This window comes from Suncus etruscus, chromosome 4, assembly GCF_024139225.1.
Source record: "Suncus etruscus isolate mSunEtr1 chromosome 4, mSunEtr1.pri.cur, whole genome shotgun sequence".
NCBI classification, from domain to species: Eukaryota; Metazoa; Chordata; class Mammalia; order Eulipotyphla; family Soricidae; genus Suncus; species Suncus etruscus.
The window spans coordinates 104,409,022-104,430,336 of record NC_064851.1 but is presented as its reverse complement, the minus strand read 5'-3'; the positions used below and the strand labels follow the sequence as shown (position 1 = coordinate 104,430,336).

The 21,315-nt window shown below is 45.0% G+C and overlaps 1 protein-coding gene across 1 annotated transcript; it reads left to right on the top strand.

Annotated features, from left to right (window-relative positions):
* The first annotated feature begins 17,067 nt into the window (after positions 1 to 17,067).
* Positions 17,068 to 21,054, top strand: LOC126007159 (tripartite motif-containing protein 75-like). The gene is given in 5 exon segments (XM_049772639.1): positions 17,068 to 17,279; positions 17,281 to 17,330; positions 17,364 to 17,948; positions 17,951 to 18,450; positions 20,929 to 21,054. Coding segments are annotated over 5 exon segments (1,473 nt in total).
* Positions 21,055 to 21,315: the final 261 nt, after the last annotated feature.

Genomic DNA, 21,315 nt, shown 5'->3' with positions numbered 1-21,315 from the left:
TATTGCCATGTTCACTATATATTGGTCTAGAACTGAACTAGAAAAATCTTCACATGTTTCACTGTACTTTATTTACAAAAAGGAAATCATTGGGGGCTAGAGAAACAATACAGCTACCTTGCTGTATTTGACCCCATTGCAGTTGACCTCATTGCTATTCTAGTTTTATTCACATATGATTCCCCCAGGAACAGCCAAGAGTGTCCTCTGAGCAAAGAACTCAAAGTAAGAGGCCAGAGAGGTATCACAGTGTTAGGGCATTTGCCTTATTTTGTTTTGTTTTTTGTTTGTTTTGTTTTGGTTTTGTTTGTTTGTTTGTTTGTTTTGGTTACTGGCTCACACCTGGTGGTGATCAAGGGTTACTCCTGGTGATTAGCTAAAGAATCACTCCTGATAGGCTCAAGGAACCCTATGGGATTCTGTGACTAGCAACCAGGTCAGCTGCATCTAAGACAAATGCCCTCATGGCTAGGCTATTGATTCAACCCCAGAAGGGTGTTTTTTAAGGTTTATTCTATGCAATCACCTTTTTGAATATGTGCCCCACTAAAAGACACGGAAATATATTTGGGTATTGGGTTGTTTTATGTTGTTTGGAAATTACTCAAGCAGAAGGTCCTATTATTGCCAAGAAGCGTGAAGTTCAAAGAAGGGAGAACATACTCTTGGGTATTGGGAGGGGGCCCCTTGGTGAGATTCTCCAAAGCACATGGGGGGCACAGAGGGCTCTGCTCAAAACTTGGCCAGAAGTGGGCACAGGATAGAGACAGAGAGGAGGATTAGTGTGATAGGGAAAACACACCAGCACCCAGACTTCAGAAAGAACTCTGACTTTATTACCCCAACTGTGTTACACAGGAGGCAAACAAGACAGAAAGTGAGGACTGGGGACTTGTATGAGCTCAGGCAAGAGTCGTGAAAAATGCTATGGACAAGGAGCCAAGACAGAAGTATGGCAGGAGCTTTCCCGTAAAGCTGACTTTGAGTGTGAAGAAGTGGGGGCAGTTAACCAAATTGTAAAAAGGCAACTTTTTTCCAAGTCATAGTCCATGCCAACACGGCTTAGTGCCTGGTGTGACTCCAAGTTGACCCCGGAAACGGAGTGCCAGCAGTATTACGGGGGAACGACTCCTTGCACACCCCTAAGAACCACATACATGCCCGAGCCTTGGATTTCTACCTGCCAGAAGTGCCGGCCCCCTTCAAAGCCTTGCATGCCCAAGATGGCTTCTAGGGAGGTGAAGGCCTTGGGGCCAGGGTCCAACGTGGGTCTACCTGCTCTGCTGAGGGGGTGAAAACTGACTGTTTTCCGGTCCTGGGAGATGGTGAGACTGGGGTGGGCAGTGTCAGGATCCAGGGTCAGATGCACCAGAAAATGGTGCTTGAGGTTGTGCAGGCCAGTATAGCGTAGAGGAAACAGGAGAGCCGTTCCATAAATTGGTAGGAAAAGGTTGAGGGGAGCTCCAGGCGCCCCATTGGCACCACTACCTGTACATGTGCCCAGCACCCCTAAGCAGCGCCAGGTCCATCTCCAGCCTCAGACCAAGGATGTCTCTCAGCAGGGACTTGAGGGTGGAGCCAATGTCTGACAGCTGGGTTTGGACACAAATGATCTTCTTGGAAAACCTGCCATTTGCCTCCATAGCCCGTTCTGAAGAACATCTTCCTCTATTTTCAAGAAACACTTCAAGTGTTCAGTTTCGTAGACTAAATCACGCCTTGCATTGAACTTCTGAAACTTTCTGAGTTCCTGAATCATCTTTGATCTGTATTTTTATCTTTTATCAACAGTTAGATCCATCACTTCAATATGTGTTCCCCACTTAAGAGAACTACTGTGATGAGGCCGGAGAGATAGCATGGAGGTAGGGCATTAGCCTTGCATGCAGAAGGACGGTGGTTCGAATCCTGGAATCCCATAAGATCCCTTGAGTCTGCCAGGAGCGATTTCTGAGCATAGAGCCAGGAGTAAATCCTGAGCACTGCCGGGTGTGACCCCCCCCAAAAAGAAAACTACTGTGATATAATTACCACTTGTTTGTGTATCATAGTAAGATCATCCACTCCTCTTGCAACTCTTGTTTATTCTCTGAGAATAGTTAAACAAAAAATAAATACAGGATGAAGAGCTAGTACAGCAGGTAAGATGCTTGCCTGCACATGGCCCACAAATTTTAACCTTGGCCCTGCACATGATCCAACATAAAAAATTAAATATAACATTTATATAAATATAATTTATATGTATTTGTATAAATAAATTTATATATTTTATATAATTTGTGTATATTTATATAAATCCATCTATAAAAATCATATATAATATATAATTGTATATTCGTTAATATAGTTATATAAGTAATAAATTGTATATACTTTATATTAATCCATTATCAAATGTTAAATGAGCTCAGTAGAGCATTTTTCTTACATGTGGCCAACCATGGTTTGATCCTTGCTATCTCTCAAACCTGTTTGGTGTGACCCAAAATAAAAAAAATTAAAACAAAAAGTCAAATATAAAATTTTATATAAAGAAAGTAAAATATCGTATCAGTAAAATAATTCCCCCAAGATTTTTATTTGAAGTTAAATAAAAGCTTACTCCCAATATTGAAGCATGTGACTTATACTACTTGGGTGAGAATACACTTGTCCACCCCACAGAGGTCTTCTTACTCTCAATAGTAGTTTGATTTTATTCATTATCCTCTTCCACATTCTTCATTCGGTTTATTTGGATCTACTGTACAGTTATATTAATATATAAGCCATATATATTAGCTGCACAAAGACTTTAAACACAAAATAATCTTGTCTAAATTGTTGTCTTCACAGTATTTTGTAGACTCAGTTCTTTTTTGGGGTGTCACATCCGGAAGTGCTCAGGGGTTACTCTTGGCTCAGTGCTCAGAGGTCATTCCTGAAGGTGCTTGGAGGACCACATGGATTATGGATTGCTGGGGATTGAATCTGAGTCAGCATTGTGCAAGGATAATTCCCTACCTGCGATGCTATTGCTCCAGCTTCTAGAGTTGATTTTTTTTTTCTTTTTCTTTTTTTGTTTTTGGGTCATACTGGTGACATTCAGGGGTTCCTCCTGGCTATGCACTTAGATATGGCTCCTGGCTTGGGGGACTATATAAAATGCCAGGGATCAAACCCAGGTCCATCCTGGAAAGCCATGTGCAAGTCAAACAAATGCCCTAGAGCTGTGCTATGGGTCCATTCACTAGATTCAATATATTTAAAGGTCAGTTATAACTGTTGAATATCATGGAGTAGTTCCTCAATGCAATATCAAATACAGTATTTTCTTTTTTTCTGGTTTTTCGGGCCACACCCGTTAGATGCTCAGGGGTTACTCCTGGCTACGCCGCTCTCAGAAATTGCCCCTGGCTTGGGGGGACCATATGGGACGCCGGGGGATCGAACTGTGGTCCTTTCCTTGGATAGCGCTTGCAAGGCAGACACCTTACCTCTAGCGCCACCTCGCCGGCCCCACAGTATTTTCTTGTAGTGCAACATCTTACAAGTTGTTTGTCTTGTAAGCAGCCTATTCAGGTTTGATACCTAGCAAGCTCTATCTTCCCCAGAGCCTGCCAGGAGTAATTTATGAGTTCAGAGTCAGGAAAAACCCCTGTGGATTGCTGGGTGTGGCTCATAAAACAAAATAGATAGACAAGAAATAAAGGAAAGAAGGAAAGTGAAAAAATAGTGAGAGAAAGAAAGAATGAGAAAGAAAGAAATAGAAGTAGAATAACTGCCAGACTGACTATATGTGTTTTACATTCAGCCTGGTTTGGATTATTTCATGAGAGACCCTGTTTCAGATTTGTTTACCTGGGGTTGGAGATTCAGCACATGGAGTGATTTTACAACTCTTCATCCCCTAATAGATTTTTGTTTTGTAATGGGTGGGATTTGAGCCAGCAAGATGGCTCAGATCATCCCTCTCTGATCCTATCCAATGAAAAGTATGGGCTCCATCCCTGTGCGAAAAATCAGAGAGGGGCAGTCATATGTCCAGAGGAAGTGTGTGATGGAAATAGACCAGAGGGATAGACTAGAACGGCTCCTGGTTTTGGGGACCCCAGGAGAAAAGTTCCCAGACAGGGTCTCATTCCCTGGAAGAGGAGCTTTCCCCAGATGGTGGATTGAAACTGAACTAGAGAGAGGAAAACCACATATAAACATTACCACTGAAGTTGAACTCAACGCTTCCTTCCTTCCTTCCTTCCTTCCTTCCTTCCTTCTTTCCTTCCTTCTTTCCTTCCTTCCTTCCTTCCTTCCTTCTTTCTTTCTTTCCTTCCTTCCTTCCTTCCTTCCTTCCTTCTTTCCTTCCTTCTTTCCTTCCTTCCTTCCTTCCTTCCTTCCTTCTTTCTTTCTTTCCTTCCTTCCTTCCTTCCTTCCTTCCTTCCTTCCTTTTTTTTCCTTCCTTCCTTCCTTCCTTCCTTCCTTCCTTCCTTCCTTCCTTCCTTTCTTTCTTTCTTTCTTTCTTTCTTTCTTTCTTTCTTTTCTCCCTCCCTCCCTCCCTCCCTCCTTCCTTCCTCCTCCTTCCTTCCTTCCTTCCTTCCTTCCTTCCTTCCTTCCTTCCTTCCTTCCTTTCTTCTTCTTTCTTTCTTTCTTTCTTTCTTTCTTTCTTTCTTTCTTTCTTTCTTTCTTTCTTTCTTTCTTTCTTTCTTTCTTTCTTTCTTTCTTTCTTTCTTTCTTTCTTTTTTGTTGTTTTTTGAGTCACACCTGGCAGCACTCAGGGGTTATTCCTGAAAAGAAAATGATCTCTGGGCAAAAATTGGGCACTAAAAGGAGATAAAAGCAGGATAACCTCGGTCTAAATATTACAAACCACAAAGTCTAAAGGGGGTAAAGAAAGAAAGGGGAGAGGGGGAAGAGAGGACAAAAATATCTGCACAAGAGGCAGGCAGGGGGAAAGGCAGGAGGGGGAATGGGGACATTGGTGGTGGGGAATGTGCCTGGGTTAAGTGTGTTGGACATTGTAGGACTGAAACTCAATCATGAAAAACTTTGAAACTGAAAAAATCCTAACTGAAATATGAACAACTTTGTAACCACACTGTTTAATTAAAGTAATTATGTGGTCAATGTTAAAAAAAAAAAGTGTTGGCCAGAGAGATAGCATAGAGGTAGGGGGTTTGCCTTGCATGCAGTGTTTTAAATCCCAGCATCTCATATTGTCCCTCATTCTTGCCAGGAGCGATTTCTGAGCACAGAGCCAGGAATAATCCCTGATTGCCACCGGATGTGTCTCCCAAACCTAAATAAATATTTTTTTTGAATTTTGGGTGATGCTCAGGGGTTACTCCTGGCTATACACTCAGAAATCCCTCCTTGCGTGGGGGACCATGTGGGACGCTGGGGGATTGAATCTCGGAACCTTAGATAATTATAGGTCTGATGTGTGCAAGGCAAACAAACGCCTTACAGCTGCAACATCACCCCAGCTCCATATAAATGTTTTCTTCTTTTACAAAAAAAGAAACTCACTGCTCCCAACTCCCATCCCAAGAAAAGGCAGCTGCAGCTGCATGCTCTAAGCCCAGGTCTGCTAGGGCTTCGGGGTACTTTCTTTAAACTGCCAACAGCAATTGCATTCACATCCAGCTGGCTTTTTCAGAGCATTTATGGCCATGGGTCTGGAGCATACGCCAAGAGTCCATTCTGAGCCTCTGCTTTCCACCTGCCACAACAGCCCTTGGCCCTCGAGTTCCTCTGTACCCAGGAAAGCAGCATGAGTTGTTGGTGGAAGAACTGAGATGGAACTGGGCTTTGCTAGTCATAACTGAGCTTTTCTGTCCTGAGAGCCAAAGAGACTGGGTGGGCAATGGCCGGATCCAGGGCAACTTGACCTCTGAAACTGGCTCTCCATGTTCTGCAAACAAGTGAGGAAGGTTTGGCAATGCCCTTTTGAGACTGAGCACAAGCACCCCCAGGAACATCAGACTGTCTGTCTGCCTGTCTGTCTTCTGGTCTCTTGCTAGCTTTGCTTGCACTTCTCCAGAGCAGTTACACATTTGGGAGCTCCATTTTGCTGGCATAAGTCTATGTCACTGCAGCGTTCTTCTTTCTCCTCTTCATTGTCTTCATTGTCTTCTTCTCTTTCTCATCCTATTCCCCCTTTCCTCCTCCTCTTTTTTCCTCTTCTCTGATTCTCTTCCTCCTCCTTCTATTTCTGGGTGTTTTTATTTTTTACCTTGTATCTCCCACAAACTGCCTGCTAGAACTGTCATTTTTTTGTTTGTTTGTTGGTTTGTTTGTTTTTTTTGGGCCCATCACCCGGCGGTGCTCAGGGTTTCTTCCTGGCTGTCTGCTCAGAAATAGGCTCCATGGCAGGTACAGGGGACCATTATGGGACACCGGGATTCGTACCCACCACCCTTTGGTCCTGGATCGGCTGCTTGCAAGGCAAACGCCACTGTGCTATCTCTCCGGGCCCAGAACTGTCCTATTTATAAAGTACATAGACCACCTCCAGCTGAGGCAGCAAGGGCATAGTAAGGGTAGATATCTCAGACTATCCTAAGCCTCTCTTGCCTAGATTTCTATAAAGACAATCTTTGTTTTGGGTGAAACTAAGGGGTAAACAAACAGATACAAAGAAATCAGGGTTGATTTTTTTTTTTTTTTTTTTGGTTTTTGGTTTTTGGGTCACACCTGGCGGTGCTCAGGGGTTACTCCTGGCTTTTTGCTCAGAAATAGCTCTTGGCAGGCACGGGGGACCATATGGGACACCAGGATACAAACCAACCACCTTTGGTCCTGGATCAGCTGCTTGCAAGGCAAAGGCCGCTGTGCTATCTCTCCGGGCCCTGGGTTGATCTTTGTTTTGGGTAAAATAAGGTGTAAGCTAACACAGGAGAGTAAGTGGGAAAGGAACTTGCTTTGCATATGGCTGACCTGGGTTCAACCCCTGGAGCCATAGTATCCTCAGAGACTCTCCAGGAATAATCTTTGAGTGTATAGCTAGGAGTAACACCTGAACACAATTAAGTGTACCACCTTAAATAACTAACTATATAAAAATTAAGTAACTTGGCATTAAATTTTATAATGGAAGTAAAAGCCTTACACATCAAAAACTATATCATTGCTAAGAGAAAGACTCAATTGAGAAAATGGAAAATGTTTCTTGCTCATGGATTGAAGATTTAGTGTTAAAATAACCATCCTATGCAAAGTATGATACACATTCAACTAAACTTTATCAAAGTTCCAATGGCATTCTTTAAGTATCTCAAACAAACATTGATAACATTTGCATGGAATTGAAAACTGGATTAATTTTGACATGGGGTATTTTGGGTTTTACTTAGATGGCTAATCCTATTGCTCAACATGGTGTTCAAATTTAGAACCAAAGGAATTTCATTCTTGCTTTTAGAGCTCTTTTAGTTATGTTGCTCATTTATGACTGTTTTTTTCTTCCTTCCTAAGAGCTGGAATGATAGCATAGTGGGTAGGGCATTTGCCCAGATTCCATATGGTCCTCTGAGCGCCTCCAGGAATGATCTTTGAGCATTGAGCCAGGAGTAACCCTTAGCAATGCCAGTTGTGGCTTCCTCACCAAAAGTACCAAGTCTACAAAACATTATGAAGATTTAACTGATTTAAACTAGATTTTTGTGTTTAAAATTTTTGTGCTGCTCTGGAGAGCAGCTAAGACAAATGAAATATTTACTGTGGCTTATATATTAGCAAAACTGTAAAGTAGATACAGATGAATCTGATGAAGAATGTGGACGAGGATAATGAATAAAATCAAACTACTATTGAGAGTAAGACCTCTGTGGGGTGGACAAGTTCACTCTCACCCAAATAGTATAAGCCACAGGCCTCAATACTACCAGTAAGGCTTTCATTGAATTGCAAATAAAATTTCTGAGGGCATTATTTTACTGATATGATTTTTTACTTTATTATTATTTAACTCTTATTGTTTTAATTTTTCATTTTGGGCCATTCCTGACTGGTACGAAGGGTACCAGGGATCAAACACTGGTTGGTACTATGTAAAGCCCCACCTATTGAACTATTGATCTGATATTTAACTTTTTATGCTGATTTAGATTTATACAAATTATATATAACTTATTATTTATACAATTATATATTACAGAACAATGTACATTACTTTATCTATTAACATAATATAAAATATATTATTTATATAAGTATCTTACTAATATAAATTATATTTCGGTAAATGTTATATTTAACATTTTATGTTGGATCGTATGCAGTGCCTAGGTTAAAATCTGTGGACCATGTGCAGGCAAGTATCTTATTTGTTATTCTATTTCTCAAGCCTATCTTTATTTTTTGTTGGAGTATGCCCAGAGAATAAAATGGAGTTGCAAGGGCCAGAGAGATAGCACAGCAGTGTTTACCTTGCAAACAGCCAATCCAGGACCTAAGGTGGTTGGTTCGAATCCCGGAGTCCAATATGGTCCCCTGTGCCTGCCAGGAGCTATTTCTGAGCAGATAGCCAGGAGTAATTCCTGAGCACCACTGGGTGTGGTCCAAAACAAAAAACAAAAACAAAAAAAAGGAGTGGATAGTCTTACAAGACACTCAAAAAAAGTGGTTATTATATCAGAATAAAGTTTTTAATTTTTGTTTGTTTCTGGGCCACACCAGGCAGCACTGAGGGGTTACTTTTTGCTCTATGCTCAGAAGTAGAGCCTAGCAGGCTAAGGGAATTACATGGGATATTGGGAATTGAGCCCGAGTCCATCTCAGGTCAGCCATGTGCAAAGCAAACGCATTCCCACTGTGCTATCTCTCTGGCCCACAGTAGAATTTCTTTAGCCAGGAATACATAATGAAGTGATGAATCTAATTTCTGACAAATGATGAAAATACAGATCGAGGATGATCCAGAAACTCACAAAGTGTCAGAAGCTCCAAGCAGAATTCTCTCAGCTAGTTTGAGTCTTTCTGGGAAAGTAGGTTGTACTCAGGTGAATTGTTCCTATATCCGCCCTGTTAGTGGTAGGCAACAGCCACACCTCACTTTGCCCAGATAATACCCAGGATAATTGGAGGGGAGAGATGGAAGCTTCTGAGACTTTGAGTTAGAGGAGCCTGCACAGTTTGAAGAGCACATAATAGTTTATGAATATAAAAAACGAGAAAGAGAAAGAGAGACAACAGTGTGTGTGTGTGTGTGTGTGTGTGTGTGTGTGTGTGTGTGTGTGTGTGTGTTCTGGAAGCACCTGATTAAAGGGAGAGAAGCTATTAAAACCACTTGGCTGAACAATTCTGAGATGAAAACAGAAAGACAAGCAAAGAGATTCCTGCCCCACTTCGAGAGAGGAGATGAAATGGGAGACAAGCCAGGTGGGAAAGTCCCCACCTTGCAGTGATGGGACCAAAGAGGATGAGTGGAGACATACATTGCTCAGAGCCTGATGATATTATTATCTGACAAATTGGGTGGAAGATAAGGACCCACCCATTGCATTATAAAAGCAGCATCCAGAGCATGAGCTGGGCAAGCCATTGCTGCTTCTCTGAGTGCTAAATGCCTGTTGGTTCTGAGGGAAGAAGAGTACAGAGCACAGGCACCTTGGCTTTGGGCAGAGCCCAGTCTAGCACTGAGTGCATCACTGGACCAAGGTGAGCTGGAACAAAGACACAGGGTAGAGGTAACAGGGAGCGAGCAAAGGTGGGGATGCTTCAGAGAGGACAGGAAGAGCATTCTGGGCACCTTTGCAAGACAGTTTGTGGTGGACAGAACTGGTAATATGGTGGGTTTTCAGAAGCAAGTTATAGGGGAAGGCAGGACTGAGGGTTTGTGTGTGTGTTTGTGTGGAGGAGAGTAGCCCTGGTGCTGCTGGTTGTTTGTAACCAGGGCCCTGTGGGCACCAGGGTTCAGTTCAAGATTAATTCTAGTCATTTTGCAAAATTTGGTGAAATTTGAATGTCACAGAATAAATCCCAGGCTTAGGTATGCTTAAATATGTGTTTATAGAATTGTATATCAAGGGTTGTCAGGAATGTTTCTATGTGCATGTTTTATCATTTCCCCATTTTAACTTGTCAACCATGTAGACTTTGTGCTCATGATCAAAACTCTATTCCAGGGATGTTATTATTCTGGCCAATAGCCTTCCACCAAATGAAATGACCATAATAATATATGGATTGTCAGAGAGGGTTCTCCTAGTGATAAGGATGTACATAATTATGGGGTGGCATGAGTTTTCCCTCTGCTAAATTTTGTGAAGGAAATTATACTGGTGAAAAGAGTTTACATTTCAGCACCATTTTCTGTATATTGGGACAAAAATTTGCTAACATGAAGAAACCATGTTTAATATGAATCATTTCAAAACATTCCTATTCCACTTGATCAAGTTCTTTTGAAAAATATTGTATTGCATTCTAAAATAGAAGAATGGGCAATTATTATTATTGTTATTAGAGTTTTTACATTAATATTCTGCTTAAGGTCTGTCATTTTCTTAAGAACTCCTGGATATATCAGTTTTCCACAACCTGAATTTTGCATTTCTATCCTATCATTGCCTTAGGTTTCCATCACTTCTCGACTGTCGCTTCCTACTAACCCAGAGGGTAGGTAAACTGCGGCTTCCCTTCCAGGTTCAACAGGAGGCTGGGAAGGGCCCAGAGCAGCGGAGGTCAGAGCTACAGCTCCCAACCTGCTTGCTGGACAGTCCCTGGCATGACCCTTCCCCTACCTTTGGCACCAGGAGCAGCTTTGGCCTTGGGTGCCTCCCTGGCAGAGCTGCGCATAGAGGCTCACTGCCCTTTGTGTAGAGATTTCCTGCAAGAGCCTGTGACCCTGGATTGTGGCCATAACTGCTGTGCCTCTTGCCTGCAGCAGCGCTGGAAGCATCTGCAGGACGACCTGCCCTGCCCAGTGTGCCTGCAACCCTGCATGGATCGTCAGCCCCAGAGAAACACACAGCTGGGATACAGCTAACGAACAAGAATTTGAAGGTTGCAGAGCTGGTGGAAGAGGAGGAAGAGGAGGGGGATGAAAGGGCAGAGGCCGCTGTGAAAGACACAGGCAGGTCCTGAGTCTGTTCTGCGAGGATGACCTGGAGCTGCTGTGTGGCCAGTGCACTGCCTCCATTGACCACCAGGCCCATGTCCTGTCACCCATGTCAGAAGTTGCTGCTCATCACAGGCAGAGGCTCAAGAGCTGCCTGGGGTGGCTGGGGAAGCAGCTGGAGGAGGCAGAAACGATCCTCGAAAACCGAGTGTGGGAGGGACAAGGATGGAGAGAGAAGGTAGAAAAATGGAGGCGTCATTTAGTCTATGAGTCTGAGCACTTGAAGTGTTTTTTGAAAATAGAGGAAAATGTTCTTCAGAACAGGTTATCGAGACAAATGACAGGATTTTCCAAGAAGATCATTGATAGACAAACCCAGCTGTCAGACATTGGCTCCACTCTCAAGTCGCTGCTGAGAGACATCCTTGGTCTGTGGCTGCAGACGGACCTGGCGCTGCTGAGGGGCGCTGGGCACATGCACAGGCAGTGGCGCCAAAGGGGAGGTCTGGAGCTCCCCTCAACCTTTTCCTACCAATATGTAGAGCCGGCTCTCCTGTTGCTTCCATACTATGCTGGCCTGCACAACCTCAAGCACCATTTTCAGGTGCGTCTGACCCTGGATCCTGACACTGCCCACCCCAGCCTCACCATCTCCCAGGACCAGAAAACAGTCAGTTTTCACCCCCTTGGCAGAGCAGGTGGACTCACGTCGGCTCCTCGCCCCAAAGACTTCACCTCCCTAGAAGCCATCTTGGGCATGCAGGGCTTTGTTAGGGGCCAGCACTTCTGGCACGTAGAAATTCAAGGCTCGGGCATGTGGTTCTTAGGGGTGTGCAAGGAGTCATTCCCCCATATGCTATGGAACTCCGTCCCCAGCCGATGACTGCTGGCAACATCAACAGCCCCCTGGGGTCCTCTTGGACTTGCACCAGGCACTAAGCCGCGTTGGCATGTTTCTGGACTATGACTTGGAAGAAGTTGCCTTTTACAATTTGGTTAACTGCTCCCACTTCTGCACCCTCAAAGGCAGCTTTATGGGAAATCTCAAGTCCCTCGTCCACATTCTCTGTCTTGTTTGCCTTCTATGTAACCCAGTTGGGATAATAAAGTCCGAGTCCTCTCTGCAGTCTGGGCGCTGGTGTGCTTTCCCCATCACCCACCCCTCCTCTCTGTCTTTAACCTGTGTCTACTTCTGGCCAGTTTTGAGTAGAGCCCTCTATGCTCTCAATGTTTTGGGCGAGCATCTCACCCTCAAGTCTCCGGGATGTTCCCCCACCAAGGGGAACCTCTGTTAATACCCAGAGTGTGTTCTCCTTTCTCAGAACTTCAGGCCCCTTGGCAATATTTGGGCCTCCTGAGCACTGCTTGGGAAATCTCCAAACAACACAAAACAGCCCAAACACCCAAATTTATTTCTGTGTCTTTTCGTGGGTCAAGTATTCAAAATGGTGATGTGCATAGACAAAATTTAAAAACACCCTTATTGGGTTGAATCAATAGCCTAGCAGTGAGGCCTTTGCCTTGCAATCTTACCGGGTTTCTAGCCCCAGCATCCATTGGGTTCCTTCAGCCTGTCAAGAGTGATTCCTTAGCTAAACATCAGGAGTAACCCTTAATCACCACCAAGGGTGGGCCACTAATCCAAAAGAACAAAACAAATCAAAACCACAACTGAAGAAAGAGCAGTGGGTGGAGGCAGTTGGAAATAACACTCTGGAGAAGAACTGGGAGCTGAAAGGAAGGAAAGTGATAGGCATGATACCATTTCAGCAACAATATTGCAAACTACAGTGTCAAAAGAATGTATGTGTGTGAGAAAGAGGGAGAGAAAGAGAGATACAGAGAGAGACAGAGACAGAGACAGAGAGAGACAGAGACAGTCAGGCAGGCAGGCAGACACGGAAGACATTGAAGGCAGGAATTGCCCTGGTGAAAGGGTGTTGGATTTTATATAACTGAACTCAATCCTAAACAACTTTGTAACTGTGGAAAAACAAACCCAGCTGTATTATGAACAACCCTTTAACTTCCTATGTTTAAATAAAGTGATTAAAAAAAACTAGGCTCTAGAGAAAACAAAAAGTAATACCAATGTGAACATTTCTAACTGTTCACATACCAATGTGATCTAATTCTCAATAGCTCCAGCACCACAATAACTAGGACATCTTCCTTGGGGTAAGAGTCGCTTATCTCTACCCTTCTGGCCATTTAGAACCACTGGAATCACTTCCTTCTGAGAGACAGAATTCTTGTGTCTGTTAGAGGAGGAAATGTGCTAGGGCTAAGGTGGGTTAGGAGGGCACCCCAAATGGCATCCTATGTTACCTGGGGTTACATAAGCTGCTGGGCCATTATTGTAGGTGAACACAGAGAGGAAGGAAGCCAGGAAAAGAGCTAAAGATGAGGGGTTTGAAGTGAACATCCACAAGCCATAGGCAGGTGTATCTAGAACACCCCCTGAAGAATTTGTGCAGGTCCAGGGCTCAGCTCTAGGATGTAAATAAGCAAGTGCCCCCAAGGACTTGACAGCTAGAACTGTGGCTGGTTTTCACAATGTAGAAATAAAGAGCTTTTTATTTGTTTGTTTGTTTGTTTGTTTTTTGTTTGGGGGCCATACCCAGTGACGCTCAGGAGTTACTCCTGACTATGTGCTCATAAATTGCTCCTGGCTTGGGGTTCCACATGGGACACCAGGGGATCGAACCATGGTGAATCCTAGACTAGTGCTCGCAAGGCAGATAGATGCCTTATGCCTTGAGCCACCACTCCGGCCCTGATTTTTTTGATTGTTTAGTTGGCTTTTATTTATTTATTTTTTGCCACATTCAGTGGCTCTCATGGGGTTATTCCTGGCTCTGTGCTCAGAAGTTGCTCCTGGCAGCCTAGAAGGTCCATATGGTATGCCAGGAATCTAACCTGGTTCTGTCCTGGGTTTTTTCTGTCAAGGCAAACACCCTTACCACTGTGATATCTCTCTGGTCCCTTACTCTGAATTCTTTGCTCAGATGACACTTCTGGCTATTCTTGGGAGAACCATATGTAAATACAGCTAGTATAGCAATGGGGTCAGCTGCATACATAGTTTCTGTACTGTTTCTCTGGCACCTAATGACTTCCTTTTCTTAAATAAATTACAGTGACAACTGTATGGTATTTCTAGTTCAATTCTACACCAATGTAATTTGAATATGGCAATAAAGCCAATCAAAGAGATTTTGTTTTTGTTATTTGTGGGTTTTTTTTTTTGAAGGGTGGGAAACTTGGTGGTGCTAGGTGTTACTCCTGATGCTGCACTCAGAAATTGCTCCTGCCAGGCTCTGGTAACCATATGGGATGCAGAGGATCAATTCAGTTTCCTTCCTGGGTTGGCCCATGCAAGCAAATGTCCTACCACTGTGCTATCTCTCCTGCCCTTCAAAGAGCATTTTGTTTTGCATTGAAAGGTTACACATATTGTAATCCAAAATGTGTACTAGTGTGCTAATCTAAAAATTTTCATAATACGGTGGGTAGGGTATTTTCCTTGCATGCAGCAAACCTGGATTCGCACTAAGTTTGGCATCAATATGGTGACCACAGGGAGCGGGAGGCCACCAGGTTGCCTAAGGAGGGGAGAACCAGCCAGGTCAGAAATGAAGCAGGTCAAAGCTCCCATGCTGATCAGTAGTGGGATCGCACCTGTGAATAGCCACTGCAGGCCAGCCTGGGCAACATAGCAAGACCCTGTCTCTTAAAAAGGAAAAAAAAAAAAAAAGGATCCAAGCCTCATCCCATTAGGAAAGTCTTTCCAAGGACCCTAAGTCAAATCTTCAAGCAGTTTATATAGAAAATTACAAGCATTGGGCCCGGAGAGATAGCACAGCGGCGTTTGCCTTGCAAGCAGCCAATTCAGGACCAAAGGTGGTTGGTTCGAATCCCGGTGTCCCATATGGTCCCCTGTGCCTGCCAGGAGCTATTTCTGAGCAGACAGCCAGGAGTAACCCCTGAGCACTGCCGGGTGTGACCCAAAAACCAAAAACCAAAAAAAAAAAAAAAAAGAAAATTACAAGCATTAACAGAACAATCATTTCATTATATAATTTCCTTATTTAATCACTATTTTTTTCTGGCTCAACCTTGGGTTTCTACGGATACTGGTTGTTGGAGGAATCTCTGATTCATACCTTGGTCTTCAAGGGGAAGGAGCAATTTATGAGCACTGTCTGGTGTGACTCAAAAACCAAATACCAAAAGAGAGAGAGAGAGAGAGAGAGAGAGAGAGAGCGAGAGAGAGGAGAGAGGACAGAGAGACAGAGAGACAGAGAGACAGAGAGACAGAGAGAGAGAGAGAATATTTTATTTTAAAAACCCCACAAATATGAGGGACTGGAGTGTTAGGGCAGAGGTATCCCATTTGCCTTGCATGCTGCTGAAATAGGAACCAGACCGTGTCCTTGGCATTCCATATGGTCCCCAGAGCCTTTCGGGCATGATTTCTGTGCCCGGAGTGGTATCAGTACAAGAATATGGAAACTAACACCGGAACTGACAACACTCCAAATGTTTACTGTGTTTATCTATTTTTTTTGTTTTGGGACCACACCAAGTGGTGTTCAGGGGTCACTCCTGGCCCTGCACTTAGGAGTCAATCCTGGAAGTCGGGGCCCGTGAGGTTGCGCTAGAGGTAAGGTGTCTGCCTTGCAAGCACTCGCCAAGGAAAGACCACTGTTCGATCCCTCGGCGTCCCATACGGTTCCCCCAAAGCCAGGGGCAATTTCTGAGCACTTAGCCAGGAGTAACCCCTGAGCATCAAGTGGGTGTGGCTCCAAAAAAAAATCCTGGAGTCTCATCTGGGATGCCAACAGTAACCCCTGAGCGCTGCCTGGTATGATCCCAAACAAAAACAAAATAGAAAATACCAAGTGGTACAGCAGGATTTTTACAGAAACCTATAATACATTCCACAGGACCCTACACATCATTTCCCATTTGAAACTTATGGATTACAAATTGGGGAGAGATTCATTTAATAGCTGACAGTCAAGAATGCAGCCTTGACTGAAAGAAACAGGTGGGATTCTCAATTCCTGGGAAAGTTGAGAGGATTAAGGAGGTAGAGGCAGGGTCAAAGAAATCTCCATCCTGGGCCCGGTGAGATAGCACAGCGGCGTTTGCCTTGCAAGCAGCCGATCCAGGACCAAAGGTGGTTGGTTCGAATCCCGGTGTCCCATATGATCCCCCGTGCCTGCCAGGAGCTATTTCTGAGCAGACAGCCAGGAGTAACCCTTGAGCACCGCCGGGTGTGGCCCAAAAAAAACAAACAAAAAAAAAAATAAAAAAAAAAGAAATCTCCATCCTATGCAAATGATAGGATCAGGGTGTGCCTTAGGGAGCCAATCAATTCCCTGGAAAGAATGCATGCTGGAGTCTGACCAATGGGAGAGAGAAGGACCCACCCTAAGGTCTATAAAATCCCCTGAGTTTTCCTCACTTCATTGTATCTCAGGAGCTGGTGACTTGGCCTGAGCCTTGAGCCTGGAGTCTGCAGGAGGGGTGCAGACATCCTCCCTGCCTTGGACCCAACTCTGAGCCCACACCTGACAGCGAGTGCAACCTCAGGATCCAGGTGAGTTGAAAGCTGCCAGCAGGGGTGGGGAAGACCTTCCAGTTAAGTGCACTAAAGGGGTGTTGGGGGAAGCAGCAAGTCAGGTCATCTTTGTACCTGGCTCTAAGACAGAGTACAGGATAATGAGGAACTATTATAATTAAGAGTTTAGACATTGATCCTCTGCTTAGGGTCTGCTAGGTCTTCTTGGGAACCTCGTCGATTTATCAGTTTTCCACAATCTGTATTTTCATTTTTATCCCAACATTGCCTTAGGTTTCCAACTCTCCTTGGAGTGGTGCCGTCTACCGACTAGAGGACGAACTGCAGCTTCCCCTCCAGGCCCTGCGGAAGGTTGGCAAGAATAGAGAAGCAGAGCTGAGCAGTCCCCTCCTGCTGCACAGTCCCGGGCTTGCCTTTGCCAGTGGCAGCGGGTTTGACCATGGCCCTGGCGGCCTCCCTGGCTGAGCTATGCGCAGAGGCCTGCTGCCCCTTGTGCCACGATTTCCTGCAGGAGCCTGTGACCCTGGAATGTGGCCACAACTGCTGTGGCTCGTGCCTGCAGCAGCGCTGGGAGCATCTGCACGACGTCCTGCCCTGCCCCGTGTGCCTGCACCCCTGCACAGATGGGCACCCCCAGAAGAACACGCAGCTGGGGGTTGATTGACCTGGTCCAGCAGATTCTGTGCATGAGGAAGAAGAACAGTGAGAAGGAAGAAAATGAAGAGGAAGTAGAAGAGGAAGAAGAGGGCAGAGGCCTCTGTGAGAGGCACCAGCAAGTCCTGAGCCTGTTCTGCGAGGACGACCTGGAGCTGCTGTGTGGCCAGTGCACTGCCTCCCCTGACCACCGGGCCCACGTCCTGACACCCATCGCAGAAGCTGCTGCTCATCACAGGGCGAAGCTTAAGAGCTGCCTAGGGCAGCTGGGAGAGCAGCTGAAGGAGGCAGTGAGGGCCTTGGAAAGGAACGACGCCGAGTTCACCGAGCTGAAAGGCCAGCTGAAACTGCAGAAGCAAAATGTGACCCAAGAAGGCAGCCAATTGGCGCAGTTCTTGAGGAAACAGGACTATTCCATGGGGAAGAAGCTGGTTCACCAAAAAGCCGGTATTTACCGACACGTGCTGAAAACCAAACAGCAGCTGTCCAGGGAAGCCTGCACCGGGAAGGAGCTGCTCATGGCGCTGCAGAAGGCTTGTCTGCAGGCAGATGCCCACCTGCTCCAGGACGCTGCAGCCCTGCACCTGGCCTGGAGGCAGCACCAGAGTCTGGAGTTCCCTGAGGCCCCTTCCTTGGAGCACAAAGGGGAGAGTCTCTCTCTGCCCCCAGCTACATCGGCTTGGACAACATGAGGGCCAAGTTCCAGGTGCACCTGACGCTGGACCCTGAGACTGCTCACTCGGATCTCTTGATCTCCCACCAGACAACCGCCAGCTACTGCCAGGAGGGCGCCCAGCCCAGCCCCGGGATGCGCCCCCGTGCCTTCACCTCCCGCGTGGCTGTCCTGGGGGCCCCGGGCTTTGGGGGTGGCCGGCACTTCTGGCAGGTGGAGATCCGCGGCTTGGGGGTCTGGTGTCTGGGCGTGTGCACCGAGGCCTTCTCCAGGGACACTTGGGCCGCGCAGACCCCGAGCAATGGCTGCTGGCAGGTGCCCGTGACCGTGTCGCTGACCCTACCCGGTTTTCCGATGTGGAAAGCAGCAGTTGCCTGCATTGGAGTTTTTCTGGACTACGAGTTGGGGGAGATTTCCTTCTACAACATGAGCAAGAAGACCCACATACACACACTCACTGGGACATTCACCGAGAGGCTTGTGCCTTATTTTTCGGTCAGAGCTTTTTCCTTCTCTTCCTCCTTGAGTGTCCTATGGGAATAATGTTGAAGCACTTGGTGACTTGTGGTTGAGTCTTATGATGTACAGTGTGCTGGTAATAAAGAGACTTAATTAAAAAAAAGTGTATGGTACCAGGTCAAAGCGGTATCATGAGCATTGAGAGGAAAATAAAAAGGATCAGACCTAAAAACCAAACCCAAATTCAACAAAAATAGAATCAAGAGACCCAAAATACAACAAGCTATACACAAAAGGGGCCTGTTACACTAGCAGTCCAGGGGGCTAAGGGTGGAGGTATGGGATGCATGCTGGGAACAGTGGCAGAGGGAGGTCAACACTAGTGTGGAATGGCCCTAATTCCCTGTCACTGTGAATCTTAAAAATAACTGTGAAAGACTGTCATTCACATTGATCTCCATGAAAAGAAAAGGAAACATGTAATGGGAGGGCAGACTGGTCTCATAGGTGGATATGTAAGAGTCAGTCCATCCAGTGCCATCAGCGAGAACCAGACCTGAGTGTCTGGAGAGCACTCAGTCTTTGAGGGTGATTTGAGCCTGTGCCACTCATTTGGGACACCTATAGGCTTAGGCAGGTGGCAGCTTTGTGGTCCCCAAGCCTGCCAGGGGCAATTTCTGAGTGCAGAGACAGGAATAACCCTTGAGTCCTTCTGGGTGTGGCCCAGAAATCAATTGATCAATCAATGAATCAATAAATAAATAAAGTGAAAATGAATTTTTTTTAAAAATAGAAAAGAACGGGGCTGGAGAGATAGCATGGATGTAAGGCATTTGCCTTTCATGCTGAAGGACAGTGGTTCAAATCCCACATCCCATATGGTCCCCTGTGTCTGCCAGGGGCTATTTCTGAGAGTTGATCCAGGAGTAACCCCTGAGCGCTGCCAGGTGTGAATCAAAAAAAAAAGAAAGAAAGAAAGAAAAAGAAAGAAAAGAAAGAAAAGAAAGAAAGAAAAAGAAAGAAAGAAAGAAAGAAAGAAAGAAGAAAGGAGGAAGGAAGGAAGGAAGGAAGGAAGGAAGGAAGGAAGGAAGGAAGGAAGGAAGGAAGGAAGGAAGGAAGGAAGGAAGGAAGGAAGGAAGGAAGGAAGGAAGGAAGGAAAGAAAGAAAGAAAGGAAGAAAGAAAGGAAGAAAGAGAAAGGACGACAGAAAGAGAGAAAGTAAGAAAGAACGAAAGAACGAAAGAAAGAAAAAGAAAGAAGAATGAAAGAAAGAAAGAAAGAAAGAAGAAAGAAAGAAAGAAAGAAAGAAAGAAAGAAAGAAAGAAAGAAAGAAAGAAAAGAAAGAAAGAAAGAAAAGAAAAGAACACTTTTCTATGCACACTTCAAACATCTTATTTTGAAGAAAAAAATGAAACAAATACAATATTTAAAACAAAGAAAAAGTACATTTTAATCAACAAACTTCAGAGTAGAGAGAGAGAAGTGCAAATTTGCAGAGTGCAGCACACATCTCACACGTGCACTTCAGGCTCAGGATGAGTCAGCTTCTAAGCAGGACAGGCAGCAGCAGCAGCAGATAAATCCAACAGGCTGGAAAAATGTCCTAGGTAGGCCTCCTGTGTCCTGTGGGTGGGCCATAGTTTGGGGACCCATGGGCTAAAGCAAATGTCTCTAGGCCCCCTCAACTGAGTCATTTGTGTATCATTTCTCAAGGGCTATCCAATGGCATAAAGATCCGAATGGTTCCCACCAGTCACGTAGAGATGGTTCTCAAACTCCTGTCTCTGGTGGCTCTAATCTCTGTTCATGTCCTCTGGTTTTCTGCCTCCCATGTCACTATTGTCATCTACAATTCTTGGGTTGGGATGCTGGTGTTCAGTTGATCCCCAACCCTATTCCAAGGACTAAATTGGTCAAAGTTTCTGAGCCACAAATGCCAGATCCCAGTAGAGTCTTAAGTATCACCAGGGCTAGCTGAGTCCACCAAGAATGAAAGAATGCACGTACAAGTCAGCACTGCCAAGAATGGTCTGGAGGTTCCCTAACTGAACCCTGAGTATCCTGGGTGTAGTGGTTGGGGAGTCAGCTTATATAGTAGAGAATATGCCTAATATATTTGAAGTTTCAGCAGATTCTGGGTGCAAGTGTGCCCCTGGTGTACACTGCACACTGGTGCCACTACGTGGAGACTACGTGTGGGCAACAAAACTTGAATGGAATATGTAAATGATTCTTTAACCTTCCCATGAAAAATGAGGCATTAATAGAGCATTTCAGGTGTTTCTTTTCCTGAGGAAACTATCTTATGCCAGGAAAAAAATAAAAATGCTTGTATTAAAAATAAAATTCTCAAGAATTCCATCAAAAGTGTGCATAGGCTTTCCTGCTCAAGACAGCAAAGAAGAAGCCACCGAACACTATCTCCCTGGGCCCAAACCCAGAGAGCCATTATAAAAGACTGCTGCCCCCACAAAAAAAGACTGCTGCCTGGCTCCCTGTTTGCTTTTCTGCCCAGGACAACCAAGAAGACGCCATTGAACATAAACTCCAGGACCTAAACCTGGTACAAGCCCCACCCAATAAGGTGGAGCCAGTGGAGCACAGCTGCTCAGCTTCTCTCCGTGCAGTCCGAATCTTCTAACCCACGAACTCAGCACAGCACATAGTAAAACACCACTATTAAAGGGCTGCAATGGAAAACAATGCATGACAACACCACAAATAGAAAATGAAAATGACTGAAAAGCCTCTTGGATAAGGAGTTTAGAGTATTAATATGGAGGATGCTTAAAGAACTCAAAGCAAGCATAGATCGATCTGAACAGACCATAGTGACAGAACTCACAACTGAAATAAAGGTCTGAAAATCTCAGTGGATGAAATGAACACCTCAATGAAAACC